We start from the raw sequence: 18,043 nt of genomic DNA, 5'->3' as shown, positions 1-18,043 counted from the left end.
CTTGGGAACGGCCTCCAGGAGCCTGTTGTGGGGAGGCCAGGGTCACCAGCTGAACCATCTGGACCAGAATCGCACGGCAGTGCCTGCTCCCCTGCAGCAAGACGTCACCCAGGGGTCCCCACGGAGGAGGCAGGGAAGCTCGAGGGTCCCACAGGAGCGTGGAGCATGTGCCACACCACGCTACACTACACACGTGCACCTTACATGTACATATAACAGACTCCACACCACATCACACACGCACACTCGCACACCATACATGCACACACACACACACCACACTACGCTATGCTACACACACGCACCATACATGCACACACATACATGCACACCATGCCACACTACACACACCACACTACACACCACAAACCACACCACGCCATATCACACACCACACACTGCGAGTCCATCTGGAGATGGAATCACTGTAGCCAGGTGGGCGGCACGCAGACAGGAGGGCCTAACACAGGCAGGCGCAGAGGTTCACAGAGGAGGCCCCGGGAACCCGCCTCCTGCCCAGCCCGGAGCACCAGACCCCCCAGCCGTCCCCCTAGGGGCTTGTGGGCCCAGCCTCCTCCTGGCCTTGCAGGTCTCACAGCCCCTTGTCCTCCCACGCCGGCCCCATCCTCTGCCGCAAGCGCTCCCAGCACTCCGTGTGGCTCTGCTCGTGGTGGCAGGCACTTCCCCTAGCTGGGTCTCAAAGGGGACCCTGGAGCAGACGGTCTGGAGACCCCTTCCTGCCAGATACCCCTGGGCCGGGGCCATGAGCAGGGCCACCAGGGTCACTCCAGGCTGGGGCAGGAGAGTGCTTCCCTCCAAAAATCACCGTGGACACGGCGGGGCCTCTGCACACTCACCCTCGGTGCGCTGGAGGCCTCGGCGGTGCTCCTGGCTGGGCGTGGGGGCTTTGCTACCAGTCTGCCCCGGGTCACGTCTAGAAACCTCAGCTGGAGGCGCGGGTCCTAAAGTCCCGACACTTCCTGTTCCTCTCAGCTCCTCCTTGGAGGAAGTGGTGGGTTGCGCCACCGTGGCCCTTCACCCCTGCCCCTTTCCACTCTATAGCTGTTCTGATGTCAGAGACCAACCCTTCCAGACAGGTGGGACATGTCATTTCTCACATGAGGTCCTGGCGAGAAGGACCTGCCTCCATCAGATTCACACTCGGGAGAGGGGCCCGGCCTCCAGGAGCACCAGGCAGAGGAGAGGGCACCCATTAGGAAGAACACAGAGGCCACGGGAGTGAAAGTTTGATGCTGGAAAGCAACAGTAACACATTCGGCTACAGAGTGGAATGAAAAACCCTGGAGAGCAAATTCCTGAGCCAGAGAACGGAGTGGAGGAACCAGCCAAGGAGGATAAAGAGATGGGAACAGGCAAGAAAACCTGGGTGCGTGCACACATCGACATCCACCTGCACGCGGGGGCGGGAGCGGACAGAACGGGGACAGCGAGGAGGAGACACTCAGGTCACAGGAGGAAGGCTGCAGATCGGGGCGGGGACGCAGATTGTGAGGCCACTGAACACCCCAGGGATGGATGGATGAGGTCCTGTAACTAGGGACATTAGGAGGACACCACAGAACACGAAAGGAAAAATACTACAAGCTCAGAGAGAGAGAGAGAAGGCAGAAGAGGAGGAGGAGGAAGAAGAGGGAAAGAGATTATACCTAGAAAAAAAACCCAGATCAGACATCTTCAGAGCAAGGACTCAGCCACATTACTACCCTAAACTCTATTTTATTTATTTATTTATTTTTTATGTTTTCAATTTTTTTTTGAGACAGAGTTTTGCTCTTGTCACCCAGGCCGGAGTGCAGTGGCATGATCTCGGCTCACTGCAACCTCCGCCTCCCGGGTTCAAGCAGTTCTCCTGCCTCAGCCTCCCAAGTAGCTGGGATTACAAGCACATGTACCACCATGCCCGGGTAATTTTTGTATTCTTGGTAGAGACAGGGTTTCACCATGTTGGCCAGGCCGGTCTTGAACTCCTGGCTTCAAGTGATCCATCCACCTCTGCCTTCCAAAGTACTGGGATTACTGGCGTGAGCCACAGCTCCCGGCCCCTAAACCCTGTTTTAAAGATGTCTTGCAGAAATAGACATGAAGAAATCCACGAGAAATATAAGAGCAGATGATACAAAGTTGGGCAAAGAAATAAGTAAAAATTATGATGTCATAACCTGTTGATTTAAAAAATAGGGGTAAAAATATTAACACTGTGAAACAAACACCTAGAGAGCTGGGTTGGGAGGGGCCGGGGAGCACATTGCCATTCCGTCCTATCTGGGGAGGAATATAGATGCTTGTCAGTGGGCATTTTTTGATAGAAAACATCTAAGTATATATGATAACAATTCAAGAGCCTCCTTAGGAATAAGAATAGCATGTATATACCTGAAAAAAATATGACAAATCTTTATTTTGGGCATGGTGGCTCACACCTGTAATCCCAGCACTTTGGGAGGCCGAGGTGGGAGGATCACTTGAGCCCAGGAGTTCGAGACCAGCCTAGGCAACATTTGGAGACCCAGTCCCTTATCTCTACAAAAAAATTTTCTAAAAATTAGCCAGGCATGGTAGCACACGATATGGTCCCAGCTACTTGGGAGCTGAGGTGGGAGAATTGCTTGAGCCCAAGAGGTTGAGGCTACGGTGAACCATGCTTGCACCACTGCATTCCAGCCTGGGCAACAGAGCAAAAAAAAAAAAAAAAAAAAAAAATGACAAATCATTTAAAAGAAAAAAGTAAGGGAAAATAGAACAAACAAGAAAGGTAAATAAAAACCAAACAATAAAATATTGGGAATAATTTCAAACCCATCAGGAATCGCAGCACCTGTGAATGGGTTACATTTTCTAGTTTTAAATCAACAAGGTCTTGCATTGGGTTTTAGAAATAAAGAGACAAAACAAGTTCCAATTAAATGTTCTCTGTCAAGGGTATCTTCTCATTACAGACTTAGCCTAGAAAATAATGAAGAAGGACAGAAAGAGAATATCATTCCACTACACCCGCTGATGACTTAAAGCAATGACCATCGCTGCAAACATCACAGACGCAGCAGACGTTATGCACACACCTTTAATGAATTAGTCTTGATGAAATAACAATAGAAATTAAGAAAAACAGAAAGAACAAATGTTACTATTGAGCCTGAATCAGGTCGAGCCTTTTAGATCTACAAAGAAGCATCAGGAGGGTGTGTTAGATGACATTGTAGGGATGCAATTAGCAAAATCCAGGCTGAAGAAACCCTCACAAGGCAAACAGCAAAGTACAGGAGGAGAGAGGAAGGGAGAGAGACCCTTCAGATTAAGAGATTTAATCTCTTAATAGAACCAATTGCAATGCATGGACCATATTTTAAAATCATTGTTAATTGTTTTAGGTGTGACAATGGTTTGTGGTTATGTTAAAAAGTCCCCATCTTTTAGAGTTACATGTTGAAATATTTGCAGATGGTGCAGTATGATGTTTCAGATTTATTTCCCAATAAAGAGGGGTACGTTGGGTCAGGGGAGAGTGGGGAGAGTGGGGAGAGGTATTGATACAACAAGATCACCTGTGAGTTAATTGTTTTTGAAGCCGCTGTTGGGGACATGGGGCTTCACTAAACTATTCTCTCTACTTTTGTAGATGTGTGAAATTTTTTGCAGTAAGATTAAAAAAACATTTCAAGGAAGTGTAAAGTTATTATTTCACGGGTATAAAGTTTCCGTTTTGCAAGATGAAATGGTTTTGGAGAAGTTGGTGGTGATGGTTGCACAGTAGTAAGTGTCCTTAATGCCACGGAAATGCATAACTTCAAATGGTTAAAATGGTGAATTTATGTTATGTATATTTTATCACAATTAAAAAGTAAAAAGCATAAAAAAGGCTCTCTATCAGATAAACTGTTAAAAGAGAACACTGAAGGCTGAAAATAAAGAAACGGAAAACACACATATGTGCTAGAAAATACTAACGAAGATATCGCGTAACATCAAAAAGACAGAAATCAAAGCAAAATGCATCAAATGAACAAAGGAAGATGTAGCTAATGAGAGTTAGAATCCACACACAGTTCAGCAGCCATAATCCTTTATGTGCCGAACTTCAAAATATATAAAACAAAGACTGACAAATATATAAGCAAACTGACACAGCCCCAAACAGCAAGTATCTTTAACAGATCTCTCTCAGAAATAAACACATCAGGCCAGTCGAGGTGGCTCACACCCGCAATCCCAGCACTTTGGGAGGCTGATGTGGGTGGATCACCTGAGGTCAGGAGTTCGAGACCAGCCTGGCCAACATGGCGAAACCCTGTCTCTACTAAAAATACAAAAATTAGCTGGGCATGGTGGCGAGTGCCTGTAATCCCAGCTACTTGGGAGGCTGAGGCAGGAGAATCACTCGAACCTGGGAGGCGGAGGTTGCAGTGAGCCGAGATTGTGCCACTGCACTCCAGCCTGGGTGACGAGAATGAAACTCCGTCTCAAAAACAAAAACAACAAACAAACAAACAAACAAACAAGAAAAAATCAAATAGAAATGCAAATTTGGCAGGTAGAGAATTTGAGGAATGCAACCCTTCGTCTCCAACTTAAACACAATTATGTTACAACGTGGGACAATGATAAACACATAATTACTAGACCACAAGGGAAATAACCACACATTCTAAAGCACAAAGATCATAAGGAGGCCAAATTCATGGACACAACTGCATGAAATTAGATGCTGGCCAAAGGATGGCATGAAAGAGAAAAGACAGCACTCCTGAAAAGTGGACCCAAATATAGCCTAGACTGCATACATCCATGGTGCCACGCGCATGCTACGGGGTAATGAATAAGAGCCCTTGAAGTGCTGGTCTGAAGCCTTGTGACCCACAGATCCGTCACACTGAGATTCTTCTGAAAAGCAAAATGCAGAAGGAGGCATTGCAGAATAACACGCACCTCGTCCCTGGAGACCCACACACCCCTAGAGCAGGACAGTGGTTACCTCTGAAGACAGAGAAGGCTACGGGCCTGGGAGATGGAAGCAGAGGGCTTCAAAGTTCTATTGTAGAGTTTTCTTTACTAAAAAGGAAGAAAAAGTTCTGGGCAAAGTCAGGCAACATGTTAAGATTTGATGAGATGAGAGGTAGCTGTTTGGGGATCGGTACTAGTGCTCTCCACGCTGTTCTGTATTCTTAAAATAGTTTATATCTTTTTTTTTTTTTTTTTTTTTTAAGGAACTAGGAGGAAGTGACTGCAAACGAGCAGAAGGATCTTTCAGGGGGTGGAAATGCTCTGAAATTAGATTGTGGTGGTGATTGCACAATTCTGTAAATTTTCTTTTTGTTGTTGTTGTATCTTTCTTTTTTTAATAGAGACTAGGTCGCGCTATGTTGCCAAGACTATGGTGAGCCAAGATCACACCACTGCACTCCAGCCTGGGTGACAGAGTAAGACCCTGTCGGAAAGAAAGGACGGAGGAAGGGAGGGAGGGAAGGAAGGAAGGAAGGAAGGAAGGAAGGAAAAAGAAAAGAAAAAATAAAAACTGAACTCACATGAGAACCACAGCCCACAAGAGGCAGGTCTGGACTTGTGGTCTAACCCTAACCAGGCTGACTGCTAGCAAAACAAAAAGATCATTGTTATCCAGAGGATTTTAGTAGAATCCAGAGTCTTATTAAATAATATTCAAAATGTCCATGATACAACCCAAAAGTACTCAAACAGCAACAAAGAAAACCTTGAGAACTGGTAAGAGAAAAGATAACTAACAGATGCCAACTCTGAGATAATCCCAGTGCTGAAATCATCACACAGAGCATTAAAACAGCTGTCAGAGGCCGGGCGCGGTGGCTCACGCCTGTAATCCCAGCACTTCCAGAGGCCAAGGCTGGTGGATCACGAGGTCAGGAGTTCGAGACCATCCTGGCTAACACGGTGAAACTCCGTCTCTACTAAAAATACAACAACAACAAAAATAAATCAGTAAAAATAAAATTAGCCAGGCATGGTGGCGGGCGCCTATAGTCCCAGCTACTCGGGAGGCTGAGGCAGGAGAATGGTGTGAACCCAGGAGACGGAGCTTGCAGTGAGCCGAGATTGTGCCACTGCACTCCAGCCTGGACAACAGAGCGAGACTCTGTCTCGAAAAATATATATACAATAAATAAACAAATAAAATAAAAAGAGGCTGGTGGAGGGAGAGAAGGGGAGGGGCTTGGGACCCTGGGGCTTCCCAGAGCTGTGACCTTGCTGTGGGGGGACCCAGACCTCCATTCCGGGGACTCACTCAGCACTCATCTTACTATCCCCCATCTGATGTGCTTATTGCACAAGGCTAGAAGTCAGAGCCTGCGCACGTTTTTCTTTGTGGAGACAAGCAATTGGTGCGTTTAGTGTAAAAATATCAGGTGTGGCTGCACGGAGTGAAAATCACAGGCTCCACGGAGCGGGGAGGCCTGCTGCCCTGCCCTCTTGCTTTGATGAGGAAATGGCAACCACAGAAGGAAGTGTAGCAGCACCGGCAACCGGCATCCGTGGGGCCGCACCCGGCTGCTTCCCAGGGCCCTCCAGCCAAGCAGCCACAGGAAAGGGTGGATGTTGATCCCAAGCTAGGACTGAGGAGTCCGTCCCTAAGAGCCAAGGGTGTCAGGCGGGCAAAACTGGCCACATGTCTGGGTCCAACTGCTCAGGGCTTCTCATCTGCTCAATCACCAAGCTAGGTTCTGAAGCCAGGCACGAGTGAGCAGGACTGGAGCAGGATTCTGGGTACAATCTTTTCCCTCGAGTCAGCCCAGAAATTCCATTTGCAGTAACTTTCACTTATGTCTTCCAGAAAACTACCTGCTGTCATCAGGGGTTGGTTGGTCGAGCCTTTCCCTGTGCTTGCCTGGCAGAGCTGCGTGCTCTGAGGCTGCCCGACCCTGCGCTCCAGAGCAGACCATCGAGTTCAGGAGACAAGCATGCCGGCCATGACACAAGGCAGATGAGAGGGACCCCCAGCGGCCACACGTGGAGACAGCGGGGGCGGCCGGTGAGCATAGACGGGGAAGGAGATTCAGAGCCTGAGGGCTGCTCTCCTGCCCTCCCATCCTGGACGCTGGCCTGGGCCCCCCAGCTTCCCTTCGCCCAGCTTCCATCCCCATAACACACAACCCCAGAGCTTGGGAAGGAGGTCTCTCTGTGACAGGTGGGATTCTGGAAGTTCCCACAGAGGAGACCCCATAGGAGCAGGGTTTGAAGGTTAAGAAAGATGCTAAGGAAGGAGAGGGCCAGTGGGGAGGGGCTGGCACCAGGCTCACTTCACAGAGGTGCTTGGGGAGCTGCGATATTTTGGCAACACTGAGCGAAGAGTCAGGTCAGTGAGGTTCATCAGGGATGAGAACAGGGTCTAACCAGCCCTGGAGACCCCTGGGGTCTGGCCCCAGGGGGAGATGTCCAAGTGGCAGAAAGCCCCTTCCTGCCTGGAGAGCACCCCCGCGAGGACCCTGGGGACCACCCGGGAACCGCTGCTCCCTCCCAGTCACTCACCACACTTCTCTCTCCCGCCCACTCTCCAACCTGCCTGCAAATTCCCCTGCAACCCAACTCTGGTCTCCTCCCACCCCTGCCCCCACATAGGCCCTTTTTTCTTTTTCACTTCTTCCCCCCAGTGACTTCCTTCTGCAGTGTTGATTCAGCTCCCTTTGCAGGTGGGTGAGGCCTTTTGCAGGCTGGGGGCGGGGGCGGGAGCGGAGGAGAGGGCTGCAGGCAGGGCTGGTGGAGGGGAGGAGGTGACACACACTCCCTGGAGGCGAGTGGGGAGGGCACGGGGCAGGAAATGGAGTTGGGGGCCCCAGGTGGGGTGCTCCAAGGACCTCTTTCTCATGGGATCCCCCACAGATCCATACAAACAGGCCGACCATCAGGGCTGGTCCCAGGCCACCCGGCCGGGTGCAATGCAGAAATGGAGATCTGCCCCGAGCAGCCAGGTGAGTGTAGGAAGGAGGGAGGGCTGCAAGAAGCTGGGGGCAGCCTCCATCCCCCTGTGACCTGGGTGGGCCCGTGCCCCCCCCACCCCCGACGCAGCTTCCCATGCTGGGAGCACAGTTCCTCCCTCCTCTGCCTTCCTCTGCGTGGTGTGGCTCCTCCTCGAAGGAGAGAGCTGAGGAGGTGGCATTCTTGCTTCCCTGACTCACCCAAAGGAAGATTTCACAGCCCCTGGCAAGGGCTGCCAGACAGGCTCACCTGTCACCCCCTGTCCAGGGACAGACTGACCGGTAGCCTTGGCTGGGTGGGGAGTTATGCTGGGAAGTCTTCCAGGCTCCCTGGGGGTGGGAAGATGCTCAGTGTTCAAAGGAGATGGAACAAGGAAAACAGTTAAGCAATGATGGACTCCAGGGGGAAACCTGGAGGAGAAGAAACTGTAATACCAGTCCATCCACATGGCCCAGCAGTGAACGACAATTGCATGGTCAGAGAGAGCAAAAGCACCAAGCCGATGGAAAGCAATTCAAATGCGGTGGGGCAGTGGGAGATAGTGCCCTCATCTACCAGAACGAGGTCTGCCACCTTCGCAGACCACTAAACCTCATTCCTCCACCCACCTCCCCACCCCACGAAGGCCAGCTGACCAGAAAGCAGGGCTCCCGAGGGTCGGGTTGGGTCGGGTGGGTGCCCCTTACCCTGACCGAGGCTCTGCACTGGACTCGGGGTCCACTTGCCCTCAAAGCATGCCACTCTTCTTTCTGATACTTGACATATTTCTTTTCCTGTTCAATTCATGGTTTCCGCCCAAGCGGAGTCAGGCGAGGACGTCTTTGGGGATGTGTCTCCAAGAAAAGTCTGGGCAGCCTTCATCACCCTGGATTCCTGTGATTTGGTTTCCATGGGGGCTTTCTAAGCTCAGGGACCCCAAGCCTCCATCAAATCTAATGACCCGCCCTGTCTCTAAACACATCTGTTTTGTCCCTGAGGCCCTCACCAACACCCTCCGCAACCCCCTCTACACATTTCCCATCCTGAAGGGTCCGGCTCATAGGCCGGCCCATGCGTTCCCTTTACCCCTGCTTTGTCCCTACCTGCTGGGGAGCTGTCTCTTCTGGGCCCTAGTGTGGCACTTCACACACGAATGTGTCCTGTGGGTGGTATCTGGGGCCTCCCCCTGTAGTGAGGGGATGACCAATGTGCAGAGCTCACTGGGCCTGGATATGGGCCTGGGTGGCACAGAACAGAGAGAAAGTGCTCCGTAAAAGTGAGCTGCGATGCCTCCGCTAGGGTGGAGGTGGGCAAGCTCTTCCCTGGAGGGGGAAGAGCTCTCAACCCAGAGGGGTCTGACCAGAAAGGTTCACCACCCCCTCCACCCAGGAAGCCCCTGCAGACAGTATGTGTTTTAGGCTTTGCTGGCCAAATGGTCTCTGCTGTGACTACTCAGCTCTGCCATTTTGGCTGCAGAGTGACCACAGATCTTCTGAAAGTGAATGAGTATGACTGTGTTCCAATAAAACTTTATTGACAAAAAACAGGTGGAGGGCCAGCCTAAGGGCCCAAGTTTGTAGGTCTCTATTCTAGACCAGTGATTCTCTGGAGAGGAATGGGGCATGGGGAGTGGGGACAGTGTGTGGGAGAAGGGGTGGGACACAGGCACGTGGGAATGGTGCGGACATGGAGGACATCAGTGGCGGGGAAGAGCCAGAGAACCTAAACACTGATGCTGGACCCTGGGCAACCCTAGGTCTCTCCACAGCCTCCTCTTTTAGCCTCTCCCTCCAGTTTCAAAATGACTCCTCCTCTGAGGAGACTCAGGCTCCCCACCCAGCTCCCCAGTTCCCATCAGAAACCCCAAGTGGGTGTTCCAGCCTCTGCCCCACCAGGCCCCCCTGGAAGGCAGCACCACCAGGCAGGGACCTTTCCTCACTGCCCCTCCCTCTTCCAGTTCTGAATCCTGGCCCAGAGATGACCTCTCAACCCAGAGGGACCTGACCAGAAAGGTCCCGCCCCCTCCACCCAGGAAGCCCCTGAAGGCTGGAGGGCAGCCCTCCCCCCTCCCTCCCCCTGTTAGTTTTTCTTTCTGATAGAAACAGCAGCAACTGCTAGGCACCTGCTAGGCAGGGGGCTGCACAGCCTCAGGTCAGTTCCTGAAAGGCACCTTTTTCCATTTGTAAATGAGGTGACAGGTCTGCCTCCCAGGGATGAGCAGACGAAGGGTTGGGACTGCAGAGCCTGGGAACACGGAGTGGCAGTGGGGACTGGGGCCCAGAGGCTGCCGAGTGAGGGAAGGCTAAGGGCAGCGAGGCTGGTGAATGAGGCAGGGGCAGAGGATAGGGTGGGGGAACATGCCCAGCGAAGCTGGTGAATGCGGCAGGGGCAGAGGGTGGGGAGGGCGGAACACGCCCAGTGAGGCTGGTGAATGCGGCAGGGGCAGAGGACGGGGTGGGGGAACATGTTCAGCGAGGCTGGTGAATGTGGCACCGCAGGGGTGGGGTGGGGGACGTGCCCAGCGAGGCTGGTGAATGCGGCACCGCAGGGGCGGGGTGGGCGGATGCAATGATGAGCATTTCCTCCCCAGGGCCAGCAGAGCAGGGGTGAGGCTGAGTGGGTATATTACTCCGATTTGGGTGGGACCCCATGCAGTCACACGTGGGGGACGCAGGGCTGACAGCCTTGCATGACCCTTTCACACTTTAGCCACAGCAATGCCAAGCCCAGAAAGGCTGCAAGGCCCTGGGGAGAACAGAGGCCCCGGCAGGGGTGGCCAGCTGGGCTTCACTGCAGTCCTCACCAGACAGGATTGAGATTTTAACGTGTTAACTTGTTTTCTGTCTTTTCCAAGTTGTTTATGGTAGCCATGCATTAATTTTACAATCAGAAAAGCATGTTATTATAACTCAAGTTAAATGGCTCCAAAACAAAAGCACCCAGACCCCAGAGCCTGCCCCTCTCTAGCTGGAGAGAGGGACGAAGTGTAAGGAAAAGGAACGGAAAGCTGAAAGGACCCTGGGCTCTGGAACCCGACCCAAGGGTGATGCCGCCAGGGCTACCAGGAAGCGGCTCCGTGCTGGGCGCAGCCGGTCTCCTACCCACCCCAGACACCTCAGCCCCCAGCCTCTTCCTCCCGCCCCTCTTCCGCCCTCACCACTTCCTCTCAATGGTCCCTGGGGATTACAGCACGATTATTTTTATTGCAAGAGTTTCCCAATGCGGGAACTCCACAGCCCCAAAGAGTTTGCATCTGAGCTTCCTGTAGCATCCTGGGGCACGGACAGGCGGAACCGGGCCATCCGCCGTCCCTGCGCACAGAGGCGCACAGGTTGGGTCCCGCCTCGCGGTCCCAGGAGCCAAGCGGGGAGGCACGCGTGCCGGTTCTCGGAAATTCATTATGGGAATGTGCGGGTTATGGAGATGCTCAGACCGCGAACAGTACTGCGGGAACCCAAACGATCATTTTTAACCCCAGACGTCCCTGAACCAAAGCCAAAGTCTACAGGTCACTGGGGCAGAGGCCGCCCGAAACCAGCTGTCCCCTCCCTGCCTGGGCGCGCCAGGTCCCCTCCCAGCCGGGGCGATCCTTTGGTCGGACAGTGAGGTTGGGAGTCAACCGCACCCAAGTGCCACCGCATCCACCCGGCGCAGGCGACCCCAGACCCCCGACGGGCAGCCGCTCACCTTCTCCTGGCCCCGGGCTTCAGGAAAACTGCCGGGAGGTGGCCGGGGTCTCCCTAGCGGAACCAGGCCTGGCAGAGGCTGGGCGGCGGGCTTCGCGCCTGCCTCAGTCTCCCAATCCGTGGCCCGGGGGATGGAGCCCGCTGCGCGCAGAGGCTGCGGCAGGTCCCAGCCAGGTGCCCTGGAGCGTGGCTCCTCCTTCCCTGAGGCGCTCCCCTGGGCACGAGGATGGGTCTCGAAGAAGGAGGAAGCCGCCTTCCTTCCCCCGCTGCCCGGAGCTGCTCAGCCGGTGCGCGGAGCCTCCCCCGCCGCGGACACCACGATCCGACCCCCACCCTGACCCCGACCCAGACCCCCACCCCGACCCCGGCCGTATTCCGTTGCTTTTGCTCCCTGCCAGCTCCGGGGCCACCACTGAGCACGCGCTGTGAGTAGGCGCTTCCTGGAGCTTTTCCTGTGGGTCCTCAGAAAAACCCCATGGCGTCCCCATTGTAGAGATGGGGAAACTGAGGCTCGGGAAGGCCAGAGCTTGCCCAAAATCTGCGGTCCGCGGCGGGCAGGGATTCCACGCTCCGAGCCTGGCCGCCTCCCTGGGGCGCGTGAAGGGAGCTTTCCTTCCCCGGGAAAGGCCGGGGCCAGAGACCCGCACTCAGACCAGGCGGGGGCTGCGGGGCCAGAGTGGGCTGGGGAGGGCTGGGAGGGCGTCTGGGGCCGGGTCCAACAGGCTGGGGGCCGCCAGCCCCGGGAAGGCAGTCCCGGCCTGTGGATGGGGCCGCGCGTGGGGCCCGGCGGGGCGGCCTTGGGGGGCGTCCAGGCTGCGGGAGCGGGAGGCGCGGCCGTGCGGGCGCCAGCGCCGTGGGTGGAGGTCGCCGTCCCTCCTAAGGGGCAGCCGGTGCGTTTGGGACCCGGGAGCAGAGCCCGCGCCTCCCCCAGCGGCCTCCCCGGGGTCTCACTGGGTCTCCCGAGCGCGGCGGCTAAGGCCCCGGCTCCGCAGAAACCCGGGGCGGCCGCGGGGAAGCAGCGCCCTCAGGCGACTCGAGAATGGGTCGGAGGAGCCCCCAGAAGGACCTCGCGCATCCCCGCCGGGCTCCGACCGCCTGGGTTCGGTGCGGGACGGCCCAGGCCGCCAGGACCCCCAAGCGCAGCTCAGTCTGCGGGGCACGACCCAGAGGCGAGCAGCAGAGGACGGGGCCGGGGCGGGGGGAGGGCGGGGAGGGCGCTCCGGGGAGGTCAAGGCCAGGGCTGGGCTTTCAGGGTCATGGCCTGGCCCCTCATCCCCAGGGAGGTGAGGGGGCTCTGTGAGCAGAGGGGCCCCGGTGGAGAAGGCGCTGCTAGCCAGGGGCGGGGCAGGAGCCCAGGTGGGGACTTAGGGGTGGCTGAAGGGACCCTCGGGCTGCAGGGATAGGGAGGGAAGCTAGGACTGCGGCCTGGGCAGGTGCTGGGGGACCGCGGGCGCCCTTTATTCTGAAGCCGAATGTGCTGCCGGAGTCCCCAGGGACCTAGAAATCCATTTCAAGGTTTTCCGGCGTTTCAGGTGGAGACAAAGGCCAGGCCCAGGTGAACATGTGGCAGTGACAGTGTGGAGTGAGAACCACGGAGAGAGGAGGTCCCCAAGGCGGACGATGGGACAGAGAGAGGGGACCAGGATTTTTTAAATGCATCTGAGATGCGTTTGGCAGCCTCAGCATTGTTTTCCTTTCACGGAGAAAGTGTGGGCAGAAGCCAGCTCTAAAGCCCAGGCTGCCCAGCCTGCACTGGCAGAGCTGACGGAGGGCCAGGGCAGAGGCTTCCCTCCCTGTCGCAAACACGAGCCCTGGAGATCTGGAATGAGGCCGATGTGCCCGGCAAAGCCGATCTGCCCCGATGCCAGGGCCCCCCAGGTACCCCTTTGAGCGTGGAATCGTTGCCAGGTCATGGCTCCCTGCTATTGAACACCGGACATGGGCCATGTGCTGGCACTGGCACTTCCAGGACTGACCCCCGCAACGCCTTAGAGGTGACGACTGCCTTCCGGGGGCCTGGCTGGCTGACACTTTGCATGGCTCCTGGAGAAGAGGGATTGAGTGGAGTCCACGGGTCATGGCCACGTCCTGGGTGCCGCCTCTGAGGCAGGGCCAGGCTGGGGTGAGGAGGGGCTGGAGACAGGTTCCTGCCAGTTCAGCCTCTAACTGGTGGTCTTCATGCCAAGGAACCCACTGGGGGCCTGTGAAACTGCAGGTGGCTGAGTCCTGCCATGGGGTCTCTCACTCAGCAGGTCTGGGTGGGGCTGGAGACTGTACCCCACAAAGGGTCCCAGGTGAGGCGGATGTGGCCTGGCGCTGTGTGGCTCTGGACCTAGTCCTCGGGCTCGGGCTGGCACCCAGGGCCTGGGCTTGAGACAAAGCTGTGACGCAGGCAAGCCATTCACCCCGTTTGTGGGGACATTACATCTTCCTAGCTCGGAACACACAGGCAGCCAGGGTTGTTATCCACATTCCTCCTCCATGTTCTTCTCTTGAGAACTTTCACCAGGTATGTCGGGAGCTGGGCTCCACCAGGGAGACTCAAGTGGAAAGCCCTCATCCTTGTCCTCCAGGAGACAGGAAAACCTGTGGTTACAATTCCAGGGACAAGAGCGATGCATGTGAGGTGTGGCAAATCTCACTGTTCAACTGGAGAAATCAGAGACAGCTTCCTGGAGGCAGTGATACCTGGACAGGCTTCTCCACAGGAGGGAAGCGAGTGGGATGGACCCATCACATAGGGTGAACAGTGCATGCAGAACCGACAACCACCCCCACCCTAGGCTCAGAGCTCAGGGAGAGAGCTGGGCCTCTCAGGGGTGACTACATAGTTCCCTGCTGGATCTTAGGTCTTGTCCTTGGGCAGCTCTGCTGAGACCTCTATGCCTGTCAGAGGCTGCACCAAGGTTTTCTGACTATTGACCCTCGACTCTGAGTTGGGAGTTGCTGTATTTTTACTAAGGGATGGAGGGACACAGCCCCCAACCCCCAGGGAGCTGGACTGGCTCTCCCATGGCTCAGCCCATATAGCTCCAGCCCCAGGGATGTCCAGAGGATCAGAAAACTCCTTCCCTCCTTTAAAGCAGCTAACGGCAAGAGTCCCCGGAGCTCTTGGGGGCCGGGAGACAGGCAGGAAGCCCACCTGGCAGGCAGGCAGGAGCCCATGGGGGAGGGTTGATATTTGATCTTCCTCTGATGGCCCAACGGGAACTGTGAGCACCCAGCTGCTCGCTGGGACATCTCGGTGCAGGGAAAGGGCTGAAGCTGGCGCAGCCACGGCAGCATCTCCTCTCGTAGTAGTGCTCCTGAAACAGAAACGTGGTCTGGGCGGCATTCAGAAATGAAGCCTCCTGCTGACCTAGGGCCAGCAAACACCACTCCATGGGCGGAGAGGACAGAGCAGGAGCAGGAGACAGCCCAGGGCAGAGGCAGGCTCAGAGCCCATGGAGACCCTCCCTGGGGCACCCCCTGCATCTGCAGGGGTCCAAGCTTAGCATTGGCTCTGCAAGGATTCAGCCACTCACACTGTGCCCCTCCCGCATGGGGCATCTGTGGGTCTCCCTGAAGGTGGGCACCTGGGCAGCCTCCCTGAGGGGTCAGAGCATCCTTGCACACATCAATGATTCCCTCTGTCCCTTTCACCACTGGCCATGGCTGGGGCAGAGCAGCACCGCATGGTTTGGCTCTGGAGAGCTGTGAGGCCCCATAAGGCCCAGCATGTCTGCAGGGGCCTCTCCTAGCCCCCTCTCTGCATCCTGAGGCTTCACTTGTTGAAGAGAAAGAGGCAGCAGAATCCCAAATAAGAGTGCAACATGTCACCTGCCAGCTCCAGCGCCTGGGGGCTGAGTGTGGACTCAGAGCTTCTGTCCAGCAGAGGCCCCTGATGTGCAGCTGCACCGAGACACCCAGGTAGGGCGTCACTTGCAAGGTCAGCTGCAAGGCTGGGGCTGGGGTTTGTAATCACTGTTGTCTCTTGGCTTGCAGGGTCCTCGCACGTGCCGCTTCGGTCCCGATGGGCAGGACCCAGGTCTCTCATTAGACCAGTGTTTCCCCCCGTGAGGCCTGGAGAGGAGCCTTCTGGCCACTCCTGGGTACAACAGGAAGGGAGCAGCAGGCCTGAGTTTTTTGTTTTTTTTTGAGACGGAGTCTCGCTCCATCGCCCAGGCTGGAGTGCAGTGGCACGATCTCGGCTCACTGCAAGCTCTGCCTCCCTGGTTCCCGCCATTCTCCTGCTTCAGCCTCCCGAGTAGATGGGACTACAGGCGCCCGCCACCACACCCAGCGAATTTTTTGTATTTTTAGTAGGGACAGGGTTTCACCGTGTTAGCCAGGATGGTCTTGATCTCCTGACATAGTGATCTGCCCGCCTCGGCCTCCCAAAGTGGTGGGATTACAGGCGTGAGCCACCGCACCCGGCCAGGCCTGAGCTTTTTATATACACCAACTGCCAAACATTTCACTGTGAATTTCCTGAAACTTCTCTTTGGAAAGCTTCTGTTTGTATGTATAAGGCAATGTGCATGCCGGCATGTCAGTTACAGCAGGAGAGAGGGAACAAGCCATGTGGGAACTGATGGAGCCATGGCCACATCCAGTGTCCTCTGCAGCCGCTATGGAGTGCCAGGGGGAATGAGGGGCAAACGGTAAGATCTTTACAACGCGAGAGAAGCCAGGCGCAGAGCAGGGAACAGTCAGGTTTAACTGGTGTGAAGAACACGATCACTGAAAAATATTTTCTCATAGATAAAACTCTTTTTGTATAAAAGTCTACAGAATGGCGATAGGAAACCCATAATCATGGTTTCAAGTGGGCAGAGAACTAGGGTCTGGGGTCGGGGAGGAAGGGGAACTGTTCACTGTAAACACCTTTTTTTTTTTTTTTTTGAGACGGAGTCTCGCTCTGTCGCCCAGGCTGGAGTGCAGTGACGCAATCTCGGCTCACTGCAAGCTCCGCCTCCCGGGTTCACGCCATTCTCCTGCCTCAGCCTCTCCGAGTAGCTGGGACTACAGGCGCCCGCCACCACGCCCAGCTAATTTTTTTGTATGTTTAGTAGAGACGGGGTTTCACCGTGGTCTCGATCTCCTGACCTCGTGATCCGCCTGCCTCGGCCTCCCAAAGTGCTGGGATTACAAGCGTGAGCCACCGCGCCCGGCCTTGTAAACACCTTTTAGGACACTTCCATTGGGATCGAAGGGTGGCTGACTCTGCCACTTTGACGTGAGAATCACTTCTACCTAAGGCACTTGAAAAATGGCACAGGCAAGAGCGTCATCAAATCTCCTTTTCTTCCTGAAGACAGGAGATAAAAACCCTCATGTGAAAGATGCCTTCCTCGTACCAGGTAAAGAAATACCCCTCCACAGGGTAGCACGTCATAGCCGACAGAATTCTGTACCGACATTGAAGTAATTAAAGTAATTCCTGTCATTCTTAAGCCTCCCCACACGGTTTACTTTTCCACAACTGCCTCTTTGTTCAGCCTCCTGCAAAAGCACATAGGTTTTGTCACTTCTTTGCATCTCCGCTTCCTTAGGAGGGTCCTGTGTGACATAAAAGTGACATTAAATTTGTATACATTTCTCCTGTTAATCCATCTGATTTCAACTTAGTTCCCAGGCCCAGCCAGGAATGTAAGAGGAGGGAGGTGGATATTTGCCTCCTCTACAGTATCATGTACATATATTACTTTTTAAAAAAGAAAATCTGGGGCGACATGCGGTGGCTCACACCTGTCATCTCAGCATTTTGGGAGGTTGAAGTAGGAGGACTGCTTGAGCCGAGGAGTTCAAGATCAGCCTGGGCAACATAGGGAGATTGTGTCTCCACAAAAAAAAAAAAAAAACCCAAAAAATTAGCCAGGTGTGGTGGCACATGCCTGTGTTCCCAGCTATTCAGGAGGCTGAGATGGGAGGATCACTTGAGCCGAGGAGGTCACTGTTACAGTGAGCTATGATTGCACCACTGTTCCAGCTTGGGCAACAGAGTGAGACCCTGTCTCTTAATGTTTTTTTTTTAATTAATTAGTTACCTGATGAACACAGTTCCTTATTGGTGAGGGAATCTCTACTGTGGTCCTTCTGCAGTCCCACCCCACACATGAATGGCTTCTTTTGAGGCTTCCTCCTTTGTACAGGTATCTTTGTCACTGTCTTACTCTTGTGCTGCTATAACAGAATACCACAGACTAGGTAATTCATATAATGAACTGAAATTTACTGGCTCATGGTTCTGGAGACTGGGAAGTCCAAAACTGAAGGGCTGGCAACTGGCAAGGGCCTCCTTGCTGTGTCATCCCATGGTGGAACAGCAAAGACAGGGCAAGAGTGTGCCAAAAGGGGGGCAAACTAGTCCTTTTATAAAAAATACTTTGATAACAAACCCACTCCCATGATAACAACATTAACCCTTTCCTGAC

The 18,043-nt window shown here is 54.7% G+C and overlaps 2 protein-coding genes across 3 annotated transcripts in view; both read right to left on the bottom strand.

Moving 5' to 3' along the window:
• The window catches only part of ITGB2 (integrin subunit beta 2), a 45,947-nt gene extending 34,146 nt beyond the window's left edge, over positions 1–11,801 (bottom strand). Inside the window, exon 1 of one of the 2 annotated variants that reach the window (XM_032176114.2) lies at positions 11,629–11,801. The gene's annotated coding sequence lies outside the window, so the exon portion shown is untranslated. Of the gene's footprint in view, positions 1–857; positions 987–11,628 lie in introns of those variants that run through there. The other variant, XM_032176113.2, reaches the window with a different exon arrangement.
• A 2,912-nt stretch (positions 11,802–14,713) lies between these two features.
• LOC116482379 (uncharacterized protein encoded by LINC01547-like) lies at positions 14,714–17,852 on the bottom strand. The gene is made up of 4 exons (XM_058427830.1): positions 17,845–17,852; positions 17,657–17,765; positions 15,451–15,714; positions 14,714–14,932 (listed from the first exon to the last, which is right to left on the bottom strand). The coding sequence occupies exons 1-4, from the start codon at positions 17,850–17,852 to the stop codon at positions 14,714–14,716; spliced, it is 600 nt and encodes a 199-aa protein (XP_058283813.1).
• Between the last annotated feature and the right edge of the window lie 191 nt (positions 17,853–18,043).

This window comes from Hylobates moloch, unplaced genomic scaffold, assembly GCF_009828535.3.
Source record: "Hylobates moloch isolate HMO894 unplaced genomic scaffold, HMol_V3 SCAFFOLD_14, whole genome shotgun sequence".
Taxonomy (NCBI): domain Eukaryota; kingdom Metazoa; phylum Chordata; class Mammalia; order Primates; family Hylobatidae; genus Hylobates; species Hylobates moloch.
This window is presented reverse-complemented; position numbering and strand designations above follow the sequence as displayed.